A 27,895-nucleotide genomic window follows, 5' to 3' on the forward strand; every position below is an offset into this window, starting at 1 on the left:
TTGTGGGGTTAGTGATGCATCCGTTGTTGTGGAATAATCTGTACTTGCACGTTAGGCAGGTTCTTTCTGAGTTTAAAACTTATCTGAAAACATATTGATTTGCTGAAGCCTTTGGCACTATTTTAAGGGGCTGACCCAACTTTCTTTAAAAACATTTTTAATTAAATTATTTTATTTTACTTATTTGTTTATTTTTTCAAATCTACCTGTATATATACAGTACTTTGTAAAGTGCTGTATAAACTTTAACATAAAACCCTAAAAATAAAGCTGGTACGGTCGGATGGATGGAATAAAAGAGGAGTATGGATATCCAATCTTGAGGAACGGAGAGGCAAGAGCAGTGAAAAATAAGGAGAAGGCAAATGTGTTGGCAAAAACTTTTGTTAAAATCCACAGTTCAGGCAATATTAGAGAAGCAGGGCGAAGAGGAAGAGAAATGCCATCATAGAGAATAGGGATTTACTGAAACAGATAGAAGATACGGATGATTTATTAAATCACCATAAAAATGAGGTTGTGGTTGTGCCCATACATGAACCAGGAAAGGATGATACAAATCCAGGAAATTACAGACTCATAGCTTTAACATCTGACATCTTTAAAATCACGGAGCGAATAATAAATCACAAATTAATGTATTATACAGAAAATAAAGGATACATATCTAAACATCAAAGTGGTTTCAGAAGAGGGAGGAATACAATGGATAAAGAAAGGAGGGGACGATGCTTGTAATAACATTCAAAGGAGAGCAGGAGGAATGAGAAGCACAGTTTGGAGGAGGTGGTCATGTCTAGAATAAGGTTTGGACATACTGGTTTGAACACAAAACTATTCATGACAGGGAAACATGATGCAGGGAAACATGATTACTACAGAGAAGGGTGAACTATAGAACATGTTAGATTACACTGTCAGAAATATCAGGTGGAGAGAAGGTAACTGATCCAAAACCTCAGTAACATAAAAATGAAACTGGATCTTATTGATTTACTGCAAAAGGACTCAAGAGGTGAGTCTTATCAGGCCCTATTCCAGTTTTTAAAACAGAGTAAACATTTGGGGAGGGCTTGAGGGTCGACACTCCATACCAGTTGGTGGCGGTAACGCACCATTTTACTGTTTGCAAACCGCCAATGAAACTTAAGAAGACGAAGAAGAAGGGGTGTACGTGCTGTGTCTTGCTGCAGTTTTAAAAATGGGCACTTTTTGAAGAACCCGTATCAAAGTATTGTGGAGAAGCGTCGTGTTAAATCTAATTGATGAACGGCTTTTTGTGAGGTATGTATTGCAGCTGTGAAGGCGAGCGTACGTTCTCCTGTTGTGCTGGGCTTACACTGTGCGATTTTTGAGTCGTGCGACCGTTTTGGCGATCGGCCCGGTTTTGGCCTTCATCGTGCGTCGTGCACCGTGTAGTATACGTGGGGTAACGGGAAGCGATTAACAGCTCCCGACCAGCTCCCGATCACCAATCGCTTGGTCGGGAGCAGCTTCTCACACTGCGCACGCGCAAACACAAGTTTCAGTGAAAAAGACGGCGCATCACGGCAGTGCAGCGTGTGATCTGGACACAAGCGATGGAGGCACAACTTGTAGAACTATGGCAAGCTCACCCGAGTCTTTTTGATGTGGCATCACAAAATTATCACGACCTCAACAACCGTGAAAATAGTTGGATCTACATTGCTGCTCAATCACAGCTGCCTGATCAATGTTTTTCATTAGCAATTTAGCAAAGTTGATGGTGGTGTGTGTGTCTGTGTGAGTGAAAGACAGAGAGCGACAGATTTTCTGTTATAACCTTCATTTTATGGACGCCCAGTGTGAGTACTCGGGTCGCATCAGAGCATCGGGCGGGGAGACCCTGCATCGTGACCTACGAACTTCTAACCCCTGCGAGCCAGGGGCGGATTAGAGAAATTTTGTTAGGGTGGCATGAGGGTGGCAAAGAAGTCAAAAGGGGTGGCAAAATCAAAGTCTTTTTTTGCCCCCCAAACACATATGCAGGTGGTTAAAATGATTCAAATGCAGTAAGTATACATGTTTTTCATATAAATGTAGTCTAGAACTTAATTATTGTCTGTAGCCCACATAATTACACACTTTAGTTACATAAAATATGTGAGTTTTGATCTTATGTACTGTATAGCCTGTATAATAAATAAACATGTAGCCCAATAAGTATAAAATCCAGAAAGCTACACAACTTGAGGCGGTTCATTTACAAACACAAGTCTAACTTCAGTTTTACACTGTTTTTTGTTAGAAAACAATCACATTGTTACAGCTGACATTACACAAAATGTCAGAAATCTGCACTGTCATGAACAAAAATTTAAACCTAATTTTTCATGATTTGTTGGATTAAACCACTGAGGTCTGAAATACAACCGGACATTTTTGACTCCTTTTGAGTTTATGTTTGTATTTCCCCCTCAGATTGTTTCATTTTATTTTCTCCCCTTGGCTTGTTTGGTATCTTTTCAGCTCAACTGAATTTATTTATTTTTGTTCACTGACATACTGCATTATTACTACTATTACTATTAATAGTACTATTACTGAACTGAAATCACACAAAGAACTTAAAATCCTAGTAGTATTTTTTTACTGTAAAAAAAAGACAGAACAGCACAGGGACAAACCTGCAGGCCTGACAACAGCAGGTGTATCACTCCGCTGGTTTTCTACTTAGTGACAGTGTTTACGTTGCAAATGTGCCTTTGTGACATTCATTAGTGCCCTCACTGACACACAAAACAAAACAACGACTACACAACAGAACAACTACACAAGACAACACAACACACTTAAGTATACACTCCACACTAAACGTCACAAATCTCCCACATCTAAAAACTCTCTCTCTCTCTCTCTCTTGCTGCCGTTACCGTCACTCCCAAAACTCTCCCCTTTCCTAAACAACTAAATCCCACGTTTACTTTTTTTTAATTGGTCAACATAGTGCATTTTTCCATAGGAAAGAGGTGGCTTTTTCTCCTTTCTTTACTGTTTTCGCACTGTCCTTAGAAAACGCTTAAAACACACACACACACACAAAAACGTGACGACAGTATTTAGAAAAAAGCGTGGCTTATATATATTATCATTACTCTGGATTTACTGGCCTGTAATTAAAATTTAAAAACTTTGAAGTCCGAACTTTCAATGTGGGCTGAAATAGAGACTCAGCGTGGCTGCAGCTTGTTGCTATGTCAGCTTACATCAGTCATGTGATTTGGAGGTGCAGCCTGTCCGTGGACCACAGAGGGTTAATAACACTCACCTTCCTTTCATTTCCAGAGTGAAACATCCAACTACCTGTGTAAAATCTGAAATTCCCAATTTGTTGTTCAAAATGTGCTCTGGCACAATCATAAACATCGCTTGCTACTGAAAACAAGAAAAAAAAGCCGTCCTGCTATGGACTGAACCATTTCTTATTGGTGCAGGGGGGGACACTATCCAATATATTCAGTTTTAGCATTTATATTCACTGTTGACTGTAACTACGCTCGAACTGTTAATGCTATCTTATTTTAATAAACAACACTGTCATATGCAAAACTGGGGTGGCACTTGGGGTGGCAGGGATCATTTTAGGGTGGCACTTGCCACCCCATGCCACCCTTCTAGATCCGCCCCTGCTGCGAGTCAATCGTGCAGTTCAAGCAGAAGCTGAATACCGCGACTAAAAAAAAAATCGCACAATGTGAGCCCAGCTTTAGGTTACAGCTGGTAGGAAGGTGCGTTCAGTGTGTCTTTGTAATTTTAAGTTTCCATGTCAAACGAGAAAAAACAGTTATTTCTGGATGTGCAATTGTTTGCTGAGTTTGGTAACAATGTGTTTTTGTAAACCACGTGATGATTTAAGTCCTTTAATCTTTACAGAATATGTGAGCGAGGCTAAAAGAGCAATATTTTTATGTTTATTAAACTGACGTCTCTGAATGTAACTGCTTTTATTTTATTAGTTCTGACGAGGACAACTGAGTGATGTTGTTGGTGAGCTTGGATTAAATCATCTCTAAACAAAGAACTTGTCCTCGTGGTGACTGACTTGGGGAGTGGAGGTCAGTGAGCCCATTGTCTCTGCTGGTCCGACTCCAACTACAAAGCCGGCCCGCTCGCCCCCTCCTGAGTCTGAGAGGAGATCCAGAGTAAGTCAGTTATAACTACATTGGTTGCTTAACTTTATCATTTTCTACAGGGTCTCTCTCTCTTAGCTCATTTTGGTTTGATTTCTGCCTTCTGTTTAGCCTCTCTGTTTGTCTGCCTCAGTACGTCAATGTTTTATCATTTGAGATAAACTCTCTGTTTCCCTTCATATGAAGGTGATGTCTGTGGAGTGATCTATGTGGAGACTGTGGGAAATATACATGTAGCAGTATTTCAGTAAGTGTCAGTCAGTCAAGAAGCAAAAGAATATTTAAACTAAAAGGCATTAAAAGAAGTGTTTTGCTTGTAATTGCATGTCTGTGAAGGTTCTCAGTCATCTAGGTCATCGTAGTCAAAGGACCTTGCAAAGAAAAGGGTCTGGACTTCTTTAAGTTGCTTGAAGACGTTTCACCTCTCATCCGAGAGGTGGACAGAGAGGACAGATGGTTTGAAAGAGGAGTGAAAGAAGCCATTTACGTCCACTGTGAGCGACCATGTTTGAACAGAGGCGGTGGTTTACGACACCAACTGTCTGCCATCTATAATCCAGTTTTGAGATCCCTTCCCAGACGCTTTAATGCCCACTCACATCCTGGGCCATCTGACCTCAGGAAATCACATGATAGGGTGGGGCCAGGTTTCACAATGCTCTCACTCGAAACCCTGGCTGATTGTGACCCACACCCATTTTCACACCTTGGCTCATGTGATTAGGTAGAGGATCATCAGGGGGTCTTTTTGTCCCTCTTTGGGGGGAAACTCCCACTAGGTTTAAATCTGGGACTCCCCACCATTTGACCTTAGAACTGAAGAAGCTTCTCAGATGAGAGGTGAAATGTCTTAAAGCAACTTAAAGAAGTCCAGACGCTTTTCTTGTAACTGCATACGTGTCTGCACAGGGGCGGTTAGAACAGGATGCACTCAGCAGGGCTCGCAAAATCGCTAGCCCGACGTCCCGGGGCTAGCGATTTTTCCAGTCGGGCTACCAAAATCTATCTCAGCCCTGCCCGTCGGGCTATCATAGGAAGGGAAAATATATGTCAATGCTTTTGCATTCTTTCGAAAATGTAGCTGAGTAATTATGTCATTGGCATCGATGAGCCACTGCCAATATACGACATATTGAAATCGCGTTTGAATTTGTGCTTGTTTTTTGCTTTCACTTTCACTTTGCGATCGCGCGAACGGTGTGTAGAGAGCGGCAGCACTGATTGGTGAGTGACGATTAATTGCGCACCAATTCCTCTGACATCGTCTTATCACTCATTAGCTTACTATTCAAACGTGACAAGTGAAATCTCCCACAGCAAGCTTAAACATGTGAGAGGTTGATTGCGCAGAGAATCGCTGACCGTTATGTAAGTACGTGTGTAAAAGCAGCAGGATTTACGCTGGAATTTTAGTTCTGCTGAGCCAAATAAGACAGGTCAGGGTGAAGAAGGCACAGCCAAATAAAAGCCGACCACAAAACGGAAAAGTTATCGCAAATCAGACTATGAGGCAAAAAGAAAGCTCAGCTTTTTTGGTTTCATGGACAAAAGAATTTATGTGGCTGGAATATGACGAGCTAAATAACATAATGTTCTGCCAGGTGTGTCGTGAGTTTCATTTCATTTGAGTCGACAAGCGCCTTTGTAACTGGGACCAGTAATTTTAAGAAAGACCCCATCAGAACCCATGAGAAATGCAAGAAATGCATTATTGCTCAGTCTGCAATATCTTTCCCAGAACAAACAGCAATTGCAAAAAACATACTAAAAATAAACCAAGCACAAGAAGAAGTCCTGAAAAATCTTTCAAAAGCGTGCTATGGTGCACAGAGTGAACTACCATTGTCAAAATTTAGCAGTCTTTGCAAACTTCAAAAAGCAAATGGCCTCGATCTTGGTTCCACTTACCTCTTACCCTTGACTTCAGTGGAAATTTCAGATTCAGGATCTGACACAGACTGATTCATGTTCTACACAGTTCTTACAAGTTCATAGACATTTCTGTTCAATTAGAACCAAGTATTTGAGTTGATGATTGTAATTTTTATACAGTTGTTGTGATTTGTATTTTAACAACTTTCTGATTAATTTTTGTTTCCGTTACAATATTATACTTTAATGTATAATATTGTAAAGGAAACCAAACATTAAAAAATTGCTCTCTTTTTTATTCGGGCTACTTAAAATTTTTTTGGGCTACCAAAAACTGAAGAGTGCCTGCCCGAAGGGCTACCAGAGATTTTGAAATTTTGCGAGCCTTGCTCAGGATGTGGCGTACACGATCACGGGCCTCATAACAAACAACAGGAGACAGCTGGGGGTGAAAGGGTCTCGAAACAGCATTCTAAGTGTTGTAAAAAGGAGATGCAGCTAACTGTCGCTGATGCATGATATGTAACTTGCTCACGCATCTTGGGCGTGTACAACCCTTTAAATAAATCTCTTTGAGATCTACTGGACTACGCTGAGGGTGGTATCGTGTACGTCTCCCACATATGTGCTTAACACATAATTGTTGTTGACTGGACCTGGTCTGAGTATTGGTTGTTTGTTCTCAGCCCAACATAAAACAATCGGGACAAGAGGCTCAGCATGACCTCATTATGTGTGCCTATGCCAAGAGGCACACATATTACTATTCGTCGGATTTATTATTATGTGTGCCTATGCCAAGAGGCACACATATTACTATTCGTCGGATTTATTATTCTTATTATTATTCTTATTATTATTCTCCATCTTCCGCCTAAATTTCGCACGTATCACGCCCGCAGTTTTGAGAAAAGCTTCATATATGTTACCTCATTTTGTGCGGCTGGATCTGGAATGGTGTGCTATGACTTTTGGTGTTTATGACTATTATAGTTTTTAAATATTAATATTTTAGTGAAAATTTTCCCGCGCTCCTCTGCCAAACAGTTTTGACAATAGGGGTACATATGTTACATCATTTTGTGCGGCTGGAGCTGGGCTAGTATGGTGTGACTTTTGGTGTTTATAACTTTTATAGTTTTTAAATATTTAGATTTTAGTGCAAATTTAGGCCAATTTCTAGGCTCCTGAGAAAGATTCTGCTTTTGGCACCATAGAAACAGACTTCATTTGTGGTGTGTTGGCTCTCTCTAGTGGTATACCGGGAGTAGTACGGCCTAAAGAGTGCCATGCTTGGTGAAAACTACATATCCCACAATTCATAGCATGCCTCTACCGAGTCAAACAATGGCGGACACCACTGCTTTTATATGTCTTTTATTCGTGTTTCTAGGTCACAAAATACACTTTTAAGATATTTTCAGGCGAGAATGTAGGTGTGTAAACTTCAAATATCTGCTCGCTTTATCAAGACATCCCATATTAGCGACAATTCTCTTAAGTGTTGCTGATAGCCGGCAAGAAGTAGCTGGCTAGCTAGCTAGCTAGCTAGCCCTTCGCGAAAAACCACCCAGGCTTGGCTGATAGTGAGGTGGCTAAAATTTGTTTAATTGCCCGATCGCTCGGCAAGGGTCTGTGTCTTAGCTGGACTTATTTTTTCGCTTTATATGGGCCGATGATGCTGGTCGATGTGGAAAAAATAACTGAGTTGTTTGGTGGTGGAGCTACAACAGAGGGCAGCTATCCACCGTGTGTGACAGAAAGGACATGCCGCGAACGAGACATACAAGGCGGTGAGGCTACCGCCGATAGACCGGTGTTTGCTAACGCGAGGTCAATCGTGGATCAGGAAAGCGAAGGCAGGAGCGTGAGGTGAACTGAATTTCAGGTAAGAAGTTATGACCTGCCTGCACTCTATTTGGGTCAGATATAAACCGAGTTTAGGTGTAGTTTATTTAGCAACAGTTCTCTTACGTGTTGCTGATAGCCGGGCTGGCTAGCTAGCTAGTGCCGCTTAGCTTAGCTAGCTAGCGCGACTAGCGACCCTTCGTGAAAAAACCACCCAGGCTTGGCTGATAGTGAGGTGGCTAAAATTTGTTTAATCGCCCGATCGCTCGGCAAGGGTCTGTGTCTTAGCTGGACTTATTTTTCGCTTTATATGGGCTGATGATGCTGGTCGATGTGGAAAAATAACTGAGTTGTTTGGTGGTGGAGCTACAACAGAGGGCAGCTATCCACGGTGTGTGACAGAAAGGACATGCCGCGAACGAGACATACAAGGCGGTGAGGCTACCGCCGATCGACCGTGTTTGCTTGCGCGAGGTCAATCGTGGATCAGGAAAGCGAAGGCAGGAGCGTGAGGTGAACTGAATTTCAGGTAAGAAGTTATGACCTGCACTCTATTTGGGTCAGATATAAACCGAGTTTAGGTGTAGTTTATTTTCGTTGTGCTGACTTTTTCAATCACTTACAATAACTCGTACTGCGTGTTAGCTAGCACTACGGAGTTTGTATACAGCTGTGTGCGCGCTAAGTTACCGATGTTACCGATGTTGAACTTTATGACAGCCTCCCTGTCATTCTCTCTCGCCTGTTGAAACTTCAGTCATGAAACTGATCAATGATCGGCTTTTCTCTCTTGTTTGTTTATCGCGCTAAACAACAGCAGCACGTTTAAGCTTGATCAGCTGTTGTTAGAATTCTTTTGATTTTAATTTCTAGTATCAGCTGATGTTTGCTGGAGCATGAAGATGAAATCAGGAGATGTCCTTACTGAATCATCAGAGCTGAACTGGTGATGGAGAAACAGGTTTACCCTTAGGTGACATGAATGAGTTGAAGGAAGTTATGAACTGTTTCTGACAGACAAATATACACCAAGCTCCTTTTTTGTGTAGCTGACAGCTGGTAACTGTGCAGGGGCGGATCTAGCAAAGCTTTTGCCAGGGGCCAGGTAGGGCATTAACAGAGAAAGGTGGACACAAAGATATACTTTTCTTTCTTACTCTCATATAAAATATTTAGCTTTTATTAAATAGTTATCTGAATCTTACAACCAAAGTTTGTATAATAATACACAAGATTGGCTGTAGACCATTGTTCATCATTCAGAACACTGTGTAAAAATAACAAAAACAAAAAGTGAATGCAAAGTGCATAAATATTTATTTTACGTGTTTGATGTGTGTGGCGGGCGTGGTCTGCAGTGCCGCTGCAGGGGGGTGGACCCACCTGAGCGGCACCTGCAATCACGCCTCGGGCGTAGTCTGTGCTCTCTCGGCTGTTTTGAGTGTGTGTCGGGCTGTGAGTTGAAAAGCTACAGCCGGCTGTTTGGGTACATCAACCATGTGTGAAAAGTGGTCCATAACGTAATGCTTCAAAGCGTGTTCATGCAAACATTGTCGGATCTGCCGCCGTGGTACAATGGGACTTCTGCTCATGAACCTGTGTGCACAGCGCCTGCAAATCGGCGCTGTACGGCAAACTTCATCTTTACACAAAACTGTAAGCTGTCATCTGTGAAGCGTGAGCGGTGTTTGTTTTACCATAGTTCATGGTGGAGAATGGCTGCTCTTCTGAGTTTTGCTCTCTGTAGCCGTATGAATGGCAAACTACACTGATTACTAGCGGCATAGGCACACATAAAATTTCTTCTGAAATTTTCGCTTTCTAGTTCTTATTATTATTATTATGTGTGTGGATGCCAAGAGGCACACATATTATTATTCCTGTTTTATTATTGTGTGGATGCTTTAGGCATCCACACTATTGAGTTCCTGTTTCTCTTTATTCTTTATACTTTATTCTAGTTGCTTCCAGACGCGTTTTTGGCACTTAACTAGTCCCACAATTTTCAGCCGATTTTCACCGTTCAAATTTTAAACTATTCTGCTATTTCTGCTAATGATGGCTATGACTTTTGGTATTTTTGCTGTTATACTTTTTAAAATATTAAGCTTTTTTCCTTTAATTTGTCCCATTGAAATGAATGGGAAACTTCCGCAATTCTGCTAAAACTTGCTTGTTTTTGAAACTTAACTACTTTTTTATACTTTCACATAGAAACTCCATTCAAACTTTAAAATGTTCACAAATTATTGGGCTATTCCTGTGTGATTCAGCTTTTTCATATCTGTTACCATTTTCATCTTATCCTCTTAAAGTTTTGAGTTGCAAAATTGTGATTTTTCAGAAAATACATGCGTTGTTATGGTTGCTATGCACTTGGCTTCCAGTGTGCCACTGTAGGTTTCGTGAGTCTTCTCTTCATGTCCGAACAACTTCTTGCTACTTGGTCAATTTTCACTCAACGTCCACAAATTATACATCAAAACGTAGGTATTTTTGCTGGCTTTCAGAAAATGTCACTATCATTGTTGTGAGATTTATAGAATTTTGCAAATCTCCTCAGACCAACACAAAGTCTCAAAAATCCCCATAGAAAGTCAATGGAGAGTTCGTTTAAAATCACCGCTTGATTTCTGTAATGAGAGGCATTTTCGAATCGTCATATCTCCTTAACGAAGCGAAGTTAAGACATGAGGCTTGTGCCAATATATCTTCAGACACTCTGACGCTCACAATTCAAGAATTTTTTTCTCACCTATTACCATTTGGCCATGAATTGGGTTTGTTTGAGGGTAGGAAATTCATCCTTCTCTCAGATTTCTTCAGATTTCAAACTCTGGAAATGAACCACTTTTTTCTCTCGTCATATCTTTTTAATGGATTTTCACACAGACCTGAAAATTTCCATAATTGTTCACCAAAGCCTGCTGTCTCTTACGGTGAAAGTATGATATTCATACTCCAAATAGATTTAGAGTTAGAAAGCGTTGTTTGAGGGCAAGTCAAGGCAGTTTTGCTTTGCTCTACTCAGTTATGGTGCATTAGAAGTCAAATATCTTTAATAATTCATATTTTAATGATAAAGTGTCAACACTTTAAGATTCCCCATCTCTTCTGAACAAAAGCGGTGTAAGAATGACCGTTCTAGCCCCTACGGTTAGGAAATTATGGTCATTTGTTTGAGGGGAGTCGTCATTATGAGAAATAGACTGCAAAAATCCTGTGTCTCTCTGTGCTGCGTGCACCTGTTTTGGCGGGAAAAAGTGCACAGGCTCTCTGATTGGTGGATTCAAATTCAGCAGCTCCCAGGCTGCTTGACAGAGCTAGAAACTTACTTCTCTCTCCCTGTGTGTGTGTGTGTGTGTGTGTGTGACAGAGAGAGAGAGGGAGAGAGAGAGAGAGAGAGAGAGAGAGAGAGAGAGCCTTTTTATGGGATGATCTCATTGTAAGATTCAAATTCAATATATTTAGACTTGTTGACTGAATTGGATCTTGTGTGTGTGTGTGTGTGTGTGTGTGTGTGTGTGTGTGTGTGTGTGTGTGTGTGTGTGTGTGTGTGTGACAGAGAGAGAGAGAGAGACAGAGAAAAGCCTTTTATGGGATGATCTCATTGTAAGATTTAAATTCAATATATTTAGACTGGTTGACTGAATTGGATCGTGTGTGCGTGTGTGTGTGTGTGTGTGTGTGACAGAGAGAGAGAGAGAGAGAGAGAGAGAGAGCCTTTTTATGGGATGATCTCATTGTAAGATTTAAATTCAATATATTTAGACTGGTTGACTGAATTGGATCTTGTGTGTGTGTGTGTGTGTGTGTGTGTGTGTGTGTGTGTGTGTGTGTGTGTGTGTGTGTGTGTGTGTGTGTGTGTGTGTGACAGAGAGAGAGAGAGAGAGAGAGAGAAAGCCTTTTTATGGGATAATCTCATTGTAAGATTCAAATTCAATATATTTAGACTGGTTGACTGAATTGGATCGTGTGTGTGTCTGTGTGTGTGTGTGTGTGTGTGTGTGTGTGTGTGTGTGTGTGAGAGAGAGAGAGAGAGAGAAAAGCCTTTTCATGGGATGATCTCATTGTAAGATTCAAATTCAATATATTTAGACTGGTTGACTGAATTTGATCCTGTGTGTCTCTCTGTACATGTGTGTTTCCATAGTTGTCCATATTTGTGATTGTGTGACTGTTATACTTTTTTTTTTGCTTTTTTTTTTTTTCATTTAACAAGTACATTTGAAGGATCCTTAGCATGATCAGCATTTTTCAGCTGTCCATTTTGCTTTTCCAATTTTTCTGTTTAAGTTATTACTATTGTGCTGAATCATACTATTTCTGCTATTTTACAAGATTTGTGCTAAATATAGTATTTCTGCCAAATATAGTATTTCTGATTAATTATAGTTTTCTACCAAATCATAGTATAGTATTTCTGCTTTTTATAGGATTTGTGCTTAATATAGTATTTTTGCTTTTTATAGGATTTGTGCTTAATACAGTATTTCTGCTAAATGTAGTATTTATGCTTAATCATACTATTACTATATATTTCTGCCAGGTCCCCAGGCAGCCAATCCTCTGAGGACTGAGACATTCAAATTTACATATCAGGGCCTGCACGGCTTCCCAGCCAGCCAATCATATCTGAGGTCTGCCCTTTCTTCTCTCGTCATATCTCTGCGTCGGATGTACAAAGAGCAATGAAAATCGCAGTCAAAGTACACCAAAGTCCGCTGATTCACTCAGTACAAGAATTATGCTTCTAGTCCACCTAGCTTTTGAGTTACACGACGCTTTGTAACTCAAAACGGCATTCTTCGCCTCTCACCGCGATCTAATTCTGACTGCTCATCACCCTGTTTCTCCCAGTGGCGCAGCTGGTAATGACACGGTCTGCAACCCAAAGGTCGTGGATTCAAGTCCACCTTGGTCAACATCTTTTTGCCCTACAAATTAATACACTATCACAGACCACTAATTCATATTCATCATTTATTACAATTCTGAAAACTTTTACCAGCTTTTCTAATATGGACCTCAGTTTCTTGTTAACACTCCATGGCACAAATACTGTTCCCTTTAGGCTCTGTGTATGTGTGTGTGTATCAATATTTCTCCCATTTTAAAGTATTACTCCTCCATAATTGTATTTCTCTTAAATCAAAGTACTTTTACTACATCTTAGTACTTCTGCTCAATCATAGTATTTCTGCTAAATCATAGTATTTTGCCAAATTATGGTTTTTGTGCCAAATCATAACATTTGTGTTATGTTATAGTATTACTACTAAGTGGAGGAATTTCTGTCATGTTACAGTATATGTGCTGATTACAGTTTTTCTGCTAAATCATAGTATTTCTACTATATTATATTTTTCTTTCTAAATATAGCATTTCTGCTATATAATTGTATTTCTGCTATGTTAAAATATTTGTGCTAAACCAGTGTATTTGTGCTAAAACATAGTATTTCTGCCAAATGTAGTATTTCTGTCAAATTATAGCATTTTTGCTATGTTGTACTGTTTCTCTAAATCATAGTATTTCTGTAATGTTTAAGAATGTTTGGCTAAATATATTCTTTCTGTTATCTTATACTATTTCTCCTAAATTCTTGTATTTTTGAGAAGTTATCGTGTTTCTGGTAAGTTACAATATTTTTGCTAAGTTCTGCTATGCTATTGTATTTCTGCCAAGTATTATGTTTCCTCTAAGATATTGCAGTTCTGCTAAGTTACTACATTTGAGCAAAGTTCCTTTGCTTCTGCAAAGTTTTTACAATTTCTGCAACTTTTCAGCTTTTTCAGCTAGTTTCAGCAGAAAGCTTCAGCTTTAAAGCATCCACACTGCATTTTCGCAGGAAATGCAAATTTTTCTAGTTCTTATTATTATTATTATTATTATTTTCCTTTTTCCGCCTGAAATTTTGCAGTGTATCTCGACCCGCAGTTTTGAGACAAGCTTCATATATGTTACCTCATTTTGTGCGGCTGGATCTGGAATGGTGTGCTATGACTTTTGGTGTTTATGAATATTATAGTTTTTAAATATTAATATTTTAGTGAAAATTTTCCCGCTCCTCTCTGCCAAACAGTTTTGACAATAGGGGTACATATATTTACATCATTTTGTGCGGCTGGAGCTGGGCTAGTATGGTGTGACTTTTGGTGTTTATAACTTTTATAGTTTTTGAAATATTTAGATTTTAGTGCAAATTTAGGCCAATTTCTAGGCTCCTGAGAAAGATTCTGCTTTTGGCACCATAGAAACAGACTTCATTTGTGGTGTGTTGGCTCTCTCTAGTGGTATACCGGGTAGTAGTGCGGCCTAAAGGGTGCCATGCTTGGTGAAAACTACATATCCCACAATTCATAGCATGCCTCTACCGAGTCAAACAATGGCGGACAGCACTTCGTTTTATATGTCTTTTATTCGTGTTTCTAGGTCACAAAATACACTTTTAAGATATTTTCAGGCGAGAATGTAGGTGTGTAAACTTCAAATATCTGCTCGTTTTATCAAGACATCCCATATTAGCGACAATTCTCTTAAGTGTTGCTGATAGCCGGCTTAGTTAGCTAGCGCCGCTAGCTTAGCTAGCTAGCGCCTTTCGTGAAAAACCACCCAGGCTTGGCTGATAGTGAGGTGGCTAAAATTTGTTTAATCGCCCGATCGCTCGGCAAGGGTCTGTGTCTTAGCTGGACTTATTTTTCGCTTTATATGGGCCGATGATGCTGGTCGATGTGGAAAAAATAACTGAGTTGTTTGGTGGTGGAGCTACAACAGAGGGCAGCTATCCACCGGTGTGTGACAGAAAGGACATGCCGCGAACGAGACATACAAGGCGGTGAGGCTACCGCGGATCGACCGCTGTTTGCTAACGCGGAGGTCAATCGTGGATGAGGAAAAGCGAAGGCAGGAGCGTGAGGTGAACTGAATTTCAGGTAAGAAGTTATGACCTGCACTCTATTTGGGTCAGATATAAACCGAGTTTAGGTGTAGTTTATTTAGCAACAGTTCTCTTACGTGTTGCTGATAGCTGGCTGGCTAGCTAGCTAGCGCCGCTAGCTTAGCGCGGCTAGCGACCCTTCGTGAAAAACCACCCAGGCTTGGCTGATAGTGAGGTGGCTAAAATTTGTTTATTCGCCCGATCGCTCGGCAAGGGTCTGTGTCTTAGCTGGACTTATTTTTCGTTTATATGGGCCGATGATGCTGGTCGATGTGGAAAAAATAACTGAGTTGTTTGGTGGTGGAGCTACAACAGAGGGCAGCTATCCACCGGTGTGTGACAGAAAGGACATGCCGCGAACGAGACTTACAAAGGCGGTGAGGCTACCGCCGATCGACCGGTGTTTGCTAACGCGGAGGTCAATCGTGGATCAGGGAAAGCGAAGGCAGGAGCGTGAGGTGAACTGAATTTCAGGTAAGAAGTTATGACCTGCACTCTATTTGGGTCAGATATAAACCGAGTTTAGGTGTAGTTTATTTTCGCTGTGCTGACTTTTTCAATCACTTACAATAACTCGTACATGCGTGCTAGCTAGCACTACGGAGTTTGTATACAGCTGTGTGCGGCTAAGTTACCGATGTTACCGATGTTGAACTTTATGACAGCCTCCCTGTCATTCTCTCGCCTGTTGAAACTTCAGTCCTGAAACTGATCAATGATCGGCTTTTCTCTTGCTTGTTTATCGCGCTAAACAACAGCAGCACGCTTAAAGCTTGATCAGCTGTTGTTAGAATTCTTTTGATTTTAATTTCTAGTATCAGCTGATGTTTGCAGGAGCATGAAGATGAAATCAGGAGATGTCCTTACTGAATCATCAGAGCTGAACTGGTGATGGAGAAACAGGTTTACCCTTAGGTGACATGAATGAGTTGAAGGGAAGTTATGAACTGTTTCTGACAGACAAATATACACCAAGCTCCTTTTTTGTGTAGCTGACAGCTGGTAACTGTGCAGGGGCGGATCTAGCAAAGCTTTTGCCAGGGGCCAGGTAGGGCATTAACAGAGAAAGGTGGACACAAAGATATACTTTTCTTTCTTACTCTCATATAAAATATTTAGCTTTTATTAAATAGTTATCTGAATCTTACAACCAAAGTTTGTATAATAATACACAAGATTGGCTGTAGACCATTGTTCATCATTCAGAACACTGTGTAAAAATAACAAAAACAAAAAGTGAATGCAAAAGTGCATAAATATTTATTTTACGTGTTTGATGTGTGTGGCGGGCGTGGTCTGCAGTGCCGCTGCAGGGAGGTGGACCCACCTGAGCGGCACCTGCAATCACGCCTCTCGGGCGTAGTCTGTGCTCTCTCGGCTGTTTTGGGTGTGTGTCGGGCTGTGAGTTGAAAAGCTACAGCCGGCTGTTTGGGTACACCAACCATGTGTGAAAAGTGGTCCATAACGTAATGCTTCAAAGCGTGTTCATGCAAACATTGTCGGATCTGCCGTGGTACAATGGGACTTCTGCTCATGAACCTGTGTGCACAGCGCCTGCAAATCGGCGCTGTACTGAAGTAACTTCATCTTTACACAAAACTGTAAGCTGTTATCTGTGAAGCGTGAGCGGTGTTTGTTTTACCATAGTTCATGGTGGAGAATGGCTGCTCTTCTGAGTTTTGCTCTCTGTAGCTGTATGAATGGCAAACTACACTGAATAGCAGCGGCATAGGCACACATAAAATTTCTTCTGAAATTTTCGCTTTCTAGTTATTATTATTATTATTCTCCAGTTTCCGCCTGAAATTTTGCAGCGAATCTCGCCCGCAGTTTTGAGACAAGCTTCATATATGTTACCTCATTTTGTGCGGCGGATCTGGAATGGTGTGCTATGACTTTTGGTCTTTGTGAATTTTATAGTTTTTAAATATTAATATTTTAGTGAAAATTTTCCCGCGCTCCTCTGCCGAACAGCTTTGACATTAGGGTTACATATGTTAGATCATTTTGTGCGGCTGGAGCTGGACTATTATGTCATGACTTTTGGTGTTCATGACTTTTATAGTTTTTAAATATTAATATTTTAGTGCAAATTTAGGCCAATTCATCTTTTGGCGCCAAATAAACAGACTTCATTTGTGGTGCGTTGGCTCTCTCTAGTGGTATGCCGGGAGTGGTACAGCCTGTGTACCCTTATTTGGATTACCGTAATGATGACAATTTCAACGCGATGCGCACAGCGTCGCTGCTTTCAGGAGCCATTGGAATTTTTAAGGTTGCGCAAATCATTCAAAAGTTACGGTAATGCTTGGTGGAAAACTCAATATCCCACAATTCATTGCACGCCTCTACAGAGTGAACAATGGCGGCCACCACTTCGTTTTATATGTCTTTTATTCGTGTTTCTAGGTCACAAAATAAGCTTTTAAGATATTTTCAGGCGAGAATGTAGGTGTGTAAACTTCAAATATCTGCTTGTTTTATCAAGACATCCCATATTTAGCGACAGTGCTCTGACTACGTCGGTCCTGCCTGACAGCTAGCCGGCTACCTAGCTAGCTGCCGCACTTGGCTGCAAATGGATAGCGAGGGGACTCTCTCTGTCGTTTCACCTCCCCGGTCTCTCGCAAATGCTCGCATAGAATCGGAGTTACAGCTGGATGTGGAAAAAATAACTGAGTTGTTTGGTGGTGCTATAACGCGGAGCTACAACAGTGGGCAGCTATCCACGGTGTATGACAGAAAGGATATGCCGCGAATGAGACATACGAGGCAGGCGACCGTGTTTGCTAACGCGAGGTCAATCGTGGATCAGGGAAAGCGAAGGCAGGAGCGTGAGGTGAACTGAATTTCAGGTAAGAAGTTATGAACTGCACTCTATTTCGGTCAGATATAAACCGAGTTTAGGTGTAGTTTATTTAGCAACAGTTCTCTTACGTGTTGCTGATAGCCGGCTGGCTAGCTAGCTAGCGCCGCTAGCTTAGTTAGCTAGCGCCGCTAGCTTAGCTAGCTAGCGCGGCTAGCGACCCTTCGTGAAAAACCACCCAGGCTTGGCTGATAGTGAGGTGGCTAAAATTTGTTTAATCGCCCGATCGCTCGGCAAGGGTCTGTGTCTTAGCTGGACTTATTTTTCGTTTATATGGGCCGATGATGCTGGTCGATGTGGAAAAAATAACTGAGTTGTTTGGTGGTGGAGCTACAACAGAGGGCAGCTATCCACCGGTGTGTGACAGAAAGGACATGCCGCCAACGAGACATACGAGGCCGGGCAGGCGATTGCTAACGCGGTGGTCAATCATGGATCAGGGAAAGCGAAGGCAGGAGCGTGAGGAAATAACTGAGTTGTTTGGTGGTGGAGCTACAACAGAGGGCAGCTATCCACCGGTGTGTGACAGAAAGGACATGCCGCCAACGAGACATACGAGGCCGGGCAGGCGATTGCTAACGCGGTGGTCAATCATGGATCAGGGAAAGCGAAGGCAGGAGCGTGAGGTGAACTGAATTTCAGGTAAGTTATGAACTGCACTCTATTTCGGTCAGATATAAACCGAGTTTAGGTGTAGTTTATTTTCGTTGTGCTGACTTTTCAATCACTTACAATAACTCGTACTGCGTTCTAGCTAGCACGACGGAGTTTCTATACAGCTGTGTGCGCATGTTGAACTTTATGACAGCCTCCCTGTCATTCTCTCGCCTGTTGAAACTTCAGTCATGAAACTGATCAATGATCGGCGTTTCTCTCTTGTTTGTTTATCGCGCAAAAAACAACAGCAGCACGTTTAAGCTTGATCAGCTGTTGTTAGAATTCATTTGCTTTTAATTTCTGGTATCAGCTGATGTTTGCTGGAGCTACAGCTGTAAAACGGCAGATGTCCTTACTGAATCATCAGAGCTGAACTGGTGATGGAGAAACAGGTTTACTCTTTAGGTGACATGAATAAGTTGAAGGAAGTTATGAACTATTTTTGACAGACAAATACAGGGAGTGCAGAATTATTAGGCAAGTTGTATTTTTGAGGAATAATTTTATTATTGAACAACAACCATGTTCTAAATGAACCCAAAAACTCATTAATATCAAAGCTGAAACTTTTGGAAGTAGTTTTTAGTTTTAGCTATTTTAGGGGATATCTGTGTGTGCAGGTGACTATTACTGTGCATAATTATTAGGCAACTTAACAAAAACAAATATATACCCATTTCAATTATTTATTTTTACCAGTGAAACCAATATAACATCTCCACATTCACAAATATACATTTCTGACATTCAAAAACAAAACCAAAGCAAATCAGCGACCAATATAGCCACCTTTCTTTGCAAGGACACTCAAAAGCCTGCCATCCATGGATTCTGTCAGTGTTTTGATCTGTTCACCATCAACATTGCGTGCAGCAGCAACCACAGCCTCCCAGACACTGTTCAGAGAGGTGTATTGTTTTCCTTCCTTGTAAATCTCACATTTGATGATGGACCACAGGTTCTCAATGGGTTCAGATCAGGTGAACAAGGAGGCCATGTCATTAGTTTTTCTTCTTTTATACCCTTTCTTGCCAGCCACGCTGTGGAGTACTTGGACGCTGCGTGATGGAGCATTGTCCTGCATGAAAATCATGTTTTTCTTGAAGGATGCAGACTTCTTCCTGTACCACTGCTTGAAGAAGGTGTCTTCCAGAAACTTGCAGTAGGACTGGGAGTTGAGCTTGACGCCATCCTCAACCCGAAAAGGCCCCACAAGCTCACCTTTGATGATACCAGCCCAAACCAGTACTCCACCTCCACCTTGCTGGCGTCTGAGTCGGACTGGAGCTCTCTGCCCTTTACCAATCCAGCCACGGGCCCATCCATCTGGCCCATCAAGACTCACTCTCATTTCATCAGTCCATAAAACCTTAGAAAAATCAGTCTTGAGATATTTCTTGGCCCAGTCTTGACGTTTCAGCTTGTGTGTCTTGTTCAGTGGTGGTCGTCTTTCAGCCTTTCTTACCTTGGCCATGTCTCTGAGTATTGCACACCTTGTGCTTTTGGGCACTCCAGTGATGTTGCAGCTCTGAAATATGGCCAAACTGGTGGCAAGTGGCATCTTGGCAGCTGCACGCTTGACTTTTCTCAGTTCATGGGCAGTTATTTTGCGCCTTGGTTTTTCCACACGCTTCTTGCGACCCTGTTGACTATTTTGAATGAAACGCTTGATTGTTCGATGATCACGCTTCAGAAGCTTTGCAATTTTAAGACTGCTGCATCCCTCTGCAAGATATCTCACTATTTTTGACTTTTCTGAGCCTGTCAAGTCCTTCTTTTGACCCATTTTGCCAAAGGAAAGGAAGTTGCCTAATAATTATGCACACCTGATATAGGGTGTTGATGTCATTAGACCACACCCTTCTCATTACAGAGATGCACATCACCTAATATGCTTAATTGGTAGTAGGCTTTCGAGCCTATACAGCTTGGAGTAAGACAACATGCATGAAGAGGACGATGTGGACAAAATACTCATTTGCCTAATAATTCTGCACTCCTGTAAACACCAAGCTCCTTTTTTTTTGTGTAGCTGACAGCTGGTAACTGTGCAGGGGCGGATCTAGCAAAGCTTTTGCCAGGGGGGCCAGGTAGGGCATTAACAGAGAAAGGTGGACATAAAGATATACTTTTCTTTCTTACTCTCATATAAAATATTTAGCTTTTATTAAATGCTTATCCGAATCTTACAACCAAAGTTTGTATAATAATACACAAGGTTGGCTGTAGACCATTGTTCATCATTCAGAACACTGTGTAAAAATAACAAAAACAAAAAGTGAATGCAAAAGTGCATATATATTTATTTTATGTGTTTGATGTGTGTGTCGGGCGTGGTCTGCAGTGCCGCTGCAGGGAGGTGGACCCACGGGTGTAAAGTCTGTGCTCTCTTGGCTGTTCTTTGGGTGTGTGTTGGGCTATCAGTTGAAAAGCTACAGCTGCCTGTGTGGGTACACCAACCATGTGTGAAAAGTGGTCCATAACATAATGCTTCAAAGCGTGTTCATGCAAACATTGTTGGGTCTGCCGTGGTACAATGGGACTTCTGCTCATGAACCTGTGTGCACAGTGTCTGCAAATCGGGGCTGTGCAAAGTCACTTCATCTTTACCCAAAACTGTAAGCTGTCATCTGTGAGGCGCGAGCGGTGTTTGTTTTATCATAATTCATGGTGGAGAATGGCTGCTCTGCTGAGTTTTGCTCTCTGTAGCTGTATGAATGGCAAACTACACTGATTACCAGCGGCATAGGCACACATAAAATTTCTTCTGAAATTTTCCCTTTCTAGTTATTATTATTCTCCATCTTCCGCCTAAATTTCGGCACGTATCACGCCCCGCAGTTTTGAGAAAAGCTTCATATATGTTACCTCATTTTGTGCGGCGGATCTGGAATGGTGTGCTATGACTTTTGGTGTTTATGAATTTTATAGTTTTTAAATATTAATATTTTAGTGAAAATTTTCCCAGCTCCTCTGCCGAACAGTTTTGACATTAGGGTTACATATGTTACATCATTTTGTGCGGCTGGAGCTGGACTATTATGTCATGACTTTTGGTGTTTATGACTTTTATAGTTTTTAAATATTAATATTTTAGTGCAAATTTAGGCCAATTCATCTTTTGGCGCCAAATAAACAGACTTCATTTGTGGTGTGTTGGCGCCATCTTTTGGTCCCATTGAAACAAATTTCAAACTTCATTTGTGGTGTGTTGGCTCTCTCTAGTGGTATGCCGGAGAGTGGTACAGCCTGTCGACCCTTATTTGGATACCGTAATGATGACAATATCAATGGCGCCGCACAGCCTCGCTGCTTTCAGGAACCATTGGAGTTTTAAGGTTGCGCGAACCATTGAATAGTTACGGTAAACACAATGGCTTCTATGCTTGGTGGAAAACTCCATATCCCACAATTCATAGCACACCTCTGCCGAGTTAAACAATGGCGGCCACCACTTCGTTTTATATGTCTTTTATTAGTGTTTCTAGGTCACAAAATCAACTTTTAAGATATTTTCAGGCGAGAATGTAGGTGCGTAAACTTCAAATATCTGCTTGTTTTATCATATTAGCGACAGTGCTCTGACGACCTCGGTCCTGCCTGACAGCTAGCCGGCTACCTAGCTAGCTGCCGCGCTTGGCTGCAAATGCACAGCGAGGGACTCTCTCTCCTTTCACCTCCCGGTCTCTCGCAAATGCTCGCACAGAATCGGAGTTACAGCTGGATGTGGAAAAAATAACTGAGTTGTTTGGTGGTGCTATAATGCGGAGCTACAACAGTGGGCAGCTATCCACCGGTGTATGACAGAAAGGACATGCACGACCGCCGATCGACCGGTGTTTGCTAACGCGAGGTCAATCGTGGATCAGGGAAAGCGAAGGCAGGAGCGTGAGGTGAACTGAATTTCAGGTAAGAAGTTATGACCTGCACTCTATTTGGGTCAGATATAAACCCGAGTTTAGGTGTAGTTTATTTAGCAGCAGTTCTCTTATGTGTTGCTGATAGCGGCTTAGCTAGCTAGCTAGCTAGCTAGCATAGTTAGCTAGCGCCGCTAGCGACCCTTCGTGAAAAAGCACCCAGGCTTGGCTTATATTGAGGCGGGTGAAACCTCGTGTCAGCACCCGGTCGCTCGCCGACAGTATGTGTTTTAGCTGGACTTATTTTTCGTTTATATGGGCCGATGATGCTGGAAACCAAAGGCAGGAGCGTGAGGTGAACTGAATTTCAGGTAAGAAGTTATGAACTGCACTCTATTGGGTCAGATATAAACCGAGTTTAGGTGTAGTTTGTTTTCATTGTGCTGACTTTACAATCGTACTACTGCGTGCTAGCTAGCACGACAGGAGTTTGTATACAGCTGTGTGCGCGCTAAGTTACTGACGTTGGACTTTATTTTATTCATAAGGGTTCGTTCGTGAGAGTTGCCGTACAAACGGAATCGTGCCACATTCAGAGAAAATATTACGATTTATTCTGTCGTTACGAAGCCTCCCCTGTCATTCTCTGCCTGTTGCAACTTCAATCATGAAACTGATCAATGATCGGCTTTTTCGCTCTTGTTTGTTTATCGCCTAAACAACAGCTGCACGTTTAAGCTTGATCAGCTGTTGTTAGAATTCATTTGCTTCTAATTTCTAGTATCAGCTGATGTCGATGTGGAAAAATAACTGAGTTGTTTGGTGGTGGAGCTACAACAGAGGGCAGCTATCCACCGTGTGTGACAGAAAGGACATGCCGCGAACGAGACATAAAAAGGCGGTGAGGCTACCGCCGATCGACCGGTGTTTCCTAACGCGGAGGTCAATCGTGGATCAGGGAAAGCGAAGGCAGGAGCGTGAGGTGAACTGAATTTCAGGTAAGAAGTTATGACCTGCACTCTATTTGGGTCAGATATAAACCGAGTTTAGGTGTAGTTTATTTTCGTTGTGCTGACTTTTTCAATCACTTACAATAACTTGTACTGCGTGCTAGCTAGCACGAGGGAGTTTGTATACAGCTGTGTGCGCTAAGTTACCGATGTTGAACTTTATGACAGCCTCCCTGTCATTCTCTCGCCTGTTGAAACTTCAGTCATGAAACTGATCAATGATCGGCTTTTCTCTCTTGTTTGTTTATCGCGCTAAACAACAGCAGCATGTTTAAGCTTGATCAGCTGTTGTTAGAATTCATTTGCTTTTAATTTCTAGTATCAGCTGATGTTTGCTGCAGCCACAGCTGTAAAAACGGCTGTTCCAAACCAGATGTCCTTACTGAATCATCAGAGCTGAACAGGTGATGGAGAAACAGGTTTACCCTTAGGTGACATGAATGAGTTGAAGGAAGTTATGAACTGTTTCTGAGAGACAAATATACACCAAGCTCCTTTTTTGTGTAGCTGACAGCTGGTAACTGTGCAGGGGCGGATCTAGCAAAGCTTTTGCCAGGGGGCCAGGTAGGGCATTAACAGAGAAAGGTGGACACAAAGATATACTTTTCTTTCTTACTCTCATATAAAATATTTAGCTTTTATTAAATAGTTATCTGAATCTTACAACCAAAGTTTGTATAATAATACACAAGATTGGCTGTAGACCATTGTTCATCATTCAGAACACTGTGTAAAAATAACAAAACCAAAAAGTGAATGCAAAAGTGCATAAATATTTATTTTACGTGTTTCATGTGTGTGGCGGGGCGTGGTCTGCAGTGCCGCTGCAGGGGAGGTGGACCCACCTGAGCGGCACCTGCAATCACGCCTCTCGGGCGTAGTCTGTGCTCTCTCGGCTGTTTTTTGGGTGTGTGTCGGGCTGTGAGTTGAAAAGCTACAGCCGGCTGTTTGGGTACACCAACCATGTGTGAAAAGTGGTCCATAACGTAATGCTTCAAAGCGTGTTCATGCAAACATTGTCGGATCTGCCGTGGTACAATGGGACTTCTGCTCATGAACCTGTGTGCACAGCGTCTGCAAATCGGCTGTCTGTAAGTAACTTCATCTTTACCCAAAACTGTAAGCTGTCATCTGTGAGGCGCGAGCGGTGTTTGTTTTTACCATAGTTCATGGCGGAGAATGGCTGCTCTGCTGAGTTTTGCTCTCTGTAGCTGTATGAATGGCAAACTACACTGAATAGCAGTGGCATAGGCACACATAAAATTTCTTCTGAAATTTTCCCTTTCTAGTTAAAAATGCTCTGTTTTCCTTTTCCACTTTTCTTCTTTCATATTCTTTCTGAGGTCTTTTCTTGTGTAAGCTGCTAACTGTTGTGATGGACATTTCTTTATTTTATGTGTTGATCATATGTTTTGACAATATCACATAATCACATTTTGTCCGACTTTGTTCTACATACAGGAAAATATCAAATATGTATTTCACAGGTTATTCCACACACAGAGATGAGTATTGTGAGTGAGTTGGACTGACACTCCCAGGCACCATGAGACTTTAGGCAGATAGTGAGACTCCTTTTCGTTTTCTCCAGGGAGGCGGTGTTGAGGTGAAATTATTTGAAGTGCCTCAATTCTATGCCTTATATTAACTAAAATGCCATATAACCATATAGTGTAGTATTTAACCCTTTAAAACCGGTCAGAGTGGGCACGCTCTGTTTTGCGTAACCATTTTTAAATCCTGGTAGCACTGCAACCGCAATAATTTTTTTTGCATATGAAACCGGAGGAGTTGTACTTACATCTTATGCTATCAGCTTGTCCTAGGTCACGGTTTCCTTCCACATATAGCTTTGCAAAAACTGCATAAAAAGCGCTTGCAGCAACAAAAGCATAATATTCCAGAAACACGCCTTGCTGATCCGATCAGCTGTTCATAACACTTCCTAGGTTGGACTAGACGTCAGTGCGAACCTTCGCATGTCCGCAATTACCTGCCCGAAACCGGAAGTGACGTCATTTTCGCGGAAATGTAGTTTGTTTGTTTTTTTTTTTACCATCAGGGCCTTATGAGCCTATACTGGTGTTTTTAAAAGTTATGTTTGATTTTATGACTTTCTGTGTCGTTTCTGGGATGCTTAGGACTCATATTGCACTGCTGGAAATAGTTTATTTTGATGTACATGCTGCTTTTTTGCAAATTTGCATTATAATATTTATTTTTGTTTTTTCCTGTAGTATATAAAAATTGGTGTATTTTAAAAATAAAACCATGAAGACACTCAAAATAAATTTCCTGTGGTGGGAAACTATTTTGTGCAACTTTTTTGTATTTACAGTTTTGAGGGATGAGCCTATTAAATTTCTCTAACTAGAAATATATGTTAAAAAAACAAAAACGATTTTCAATTTTTTTGTACTTGATTGCACTTTTTTGCAATTTATGTAATTACTATGCACTTACTGCATACATATTATTAAAATTTGGGCTATAATGGTGGTATTGATGTATAGCAACTTAAAATGCTCCCAAAAATGGCACTACAGCATGTAAAAATATAATACAATACGGACTTGGTTCTGTGGTAGGTCTTAAAGGGTTAAGTGGACATAGCCCTAAAAAATAAAGGCATTAGACTACGTGTCCTTGGGGGGTAGAAAGCTGTAGACCAGCGGTCCCCAACCTTTTTTGCACCACGGACCAGTTTATGCCCGACAATATTTTCACATACCGGCTTTGTGAGGTAAGAGGGGGCACTTGGGGATGAGCTGAAGGTATAGACCTGATGTCACTGTTTGGGTTCTTTGTCATTACAGGAGAAAGAAGTGAAAGCAGGCCAAAACCTCAGCACATGGATGATATCAGCCAAAAACATCCAGCGCCAGCAAGTAAAGATGAGCCAGCGGCGATCCCTGTGGAAAAGACTTTTCCCGCTATGAAGCAGCCCAGAAGACGCAAGCGCGCCAACAGTGAGGACAGAAGCTTGAGCTGTGATCAGTGTGGGAAGACCTTTACTCAGATTTGTAACTTGAAATCACATCAGCTGATCCACACCGGTGTGAAACCATTCAGCTGTGATCGGTGTGGAAAGTCTTTTACTCAGATTGGTAGCTTGAAAACACATCAGCTGATCCACAGCGGTGTGAAACAATTCAGCTGTGATCAGTGTGGAAAGTCTTTTACTCTGAGTAGCAACTTAAAAACACATCAGCTGATCCATACAGGTGTGAAACCATTCAGCTGTGATCAGTGTGGAAAGAACTTTACTCAGAGATGCAGCTTAAAATTACATCAGCTGATCCACACCGGTGTGAAACCATTCAGCTGTGATCAGTGTGGAAAGTCTTTTACTCGGAGATGCATGTTAAAGCAACATCAGGTCATCCACACGAAATTTAAAGCTTTCAACTGTGATCAGTGTGGAAAGTCTTTTACACGGAAAGGTCACTTAAAGAGACATTATATGATCCATGTTGGAGGTAAATCATTTGTCTGTGATCAGTGTGGAAAGTCTTTTCAGGATAGATATCACTTAGAGAAACATCAGGGCGTCCACAGTGAAGTTAAACCTTTCAGCTGTGATCAGTGTGGAAAGTCTTTTACTCACAAGTACAACTTAAAAACACATCAGCTCATCCACAGTGGAGAGAAACCATTCAGCTGTGGTCAGTGTGGAAAGGCTTTTTGTAATAAGAGCAACTTAAAAATACATCAGCGCATCCACAGTGGAGACAAACCATTCAGCTGTAGTCAGTGTGGAAAGGCTTTTCCTTACGGTAATTACTTAAAAAGACATCAGCTCATCCACAGTGGAGAGAAACCTTTCAGCTGTGAGCAGTGTGGAAAATCTTTTACTCAGATGAGTATCTTGAACTCACATCAGCTCATCCACTCTGGAGTTAAATCATTTGTATGTGGTGACTGTGGAAAGGCTTTTTTTGAGATTGATAGGTTAAAATCACATCAGCTCATCCACTCTGGTACTAAACAATTTGTATGTGGTCAGTGTGGAAAGGCTTTTACTCAGATGAAACTCTTAAAAATACATCAGCGCACCCACTCTGGAGTTAAATCATTTGTATGTGGTCAGTGTGGAAAGTCTTTTCGTAATAAGAGCAGCTTAAAAAGACATCAGCTCATCCACAGTGGAGAGAAACCTTTCAGCTGTGAGCAGTGTGGAAAATCTTTTACTCGTTTGACTATCTTAAAATCACATCAGCTCATCCACTCTGGAGTTAAATCATTTGTATGTGGTGACTGTGGAAAGGCTTTTACTCAGACGACTAGCTTAAAATCACATCAGCGCACCCACTCTGGAGTTAAATCATTTGTATGTGGTCAGTGTGGAAAGGCTTTCTTCTTTAACAAAGATCTATTGAGGCATCAAAAGACCCACAAAGTGTCCTCCTGTGAGAAAAGGGGCAGACCAATGGGACATTACCCTGACAGGGTTCATTTGAACACAGTGGGAGAAACAGGGATCTGAACAAAGTTCTTCTGGATGCTGCGTCAAACTTAAAAAGCTTGAGATCAGGCTTCACAGAATTCAGCTTTAATTTCCTGAGAAAGTCAGAGCTTCACTATGTCTTTGTAGATCTAGTGAAACCATGAAAGGGTGCAAAAAGAGGCACTGTGGTACTGCATGATGAAGTCAGAAGTGACAGAGAAGTATGTGAGCGTGGTTCAGGACATGT

At 41.5% G+C, this 27,895-nt stretch overlaps 1 protein-coding gene across 1 annotated transcript; it reads left to right on the plus strand.

The window, feature by feature from the left end:
• Positions 1-1,148: 1,148 nt before the first annotated feature.
• Positions 1,149-27,687, plus strand: LOC120441845 (oocyte zinc finger protein XlCOF6-like). Its single transcript, XM_039617293.1, has 3 exons — positions 1,149-1,284; positions 3,978-4,163; positions 26,018-27,687. The coding sequence occupies exon 3, from the start codon at positions 26,053-26,055 to the stop codon at positions 27,685-27,687; it is 1,635 nt and encodes a 544-aa protein (XP_039473227.1). The 5' UTR covers positions 1,149-1,284; positions 3,978-4,163; positions 26,018-26,052.
• Positions 27,688-27,895: the final 208 nt, after the last annotated feature.

Source organism: Oreochromis aureus, linkage group 9, assembly GCF_013358895.1.
Source record: "Oreochromis aureus strain Israel breed Guangdong linkage group 9, ZZ_aureus, whole genome shotgun sequence".
Taxonomy (NCBI): domain Eukaryota; kingdom Metazoa; phylum Chordata; class Actinopteri; order Cichliformes; family Cichlidae; genus Oreochromis; species Oreochromis aureus.

What these genes read in the sequence shown, in the direction of transcription:
- LOC120441845 (XM_039617293.1), top strand. Translation starts at nt 26,053, where the DNA reads ATGGATGATATCAGCCAAAAACATCCAGCGCCAGCAAGTAAAGATGAG.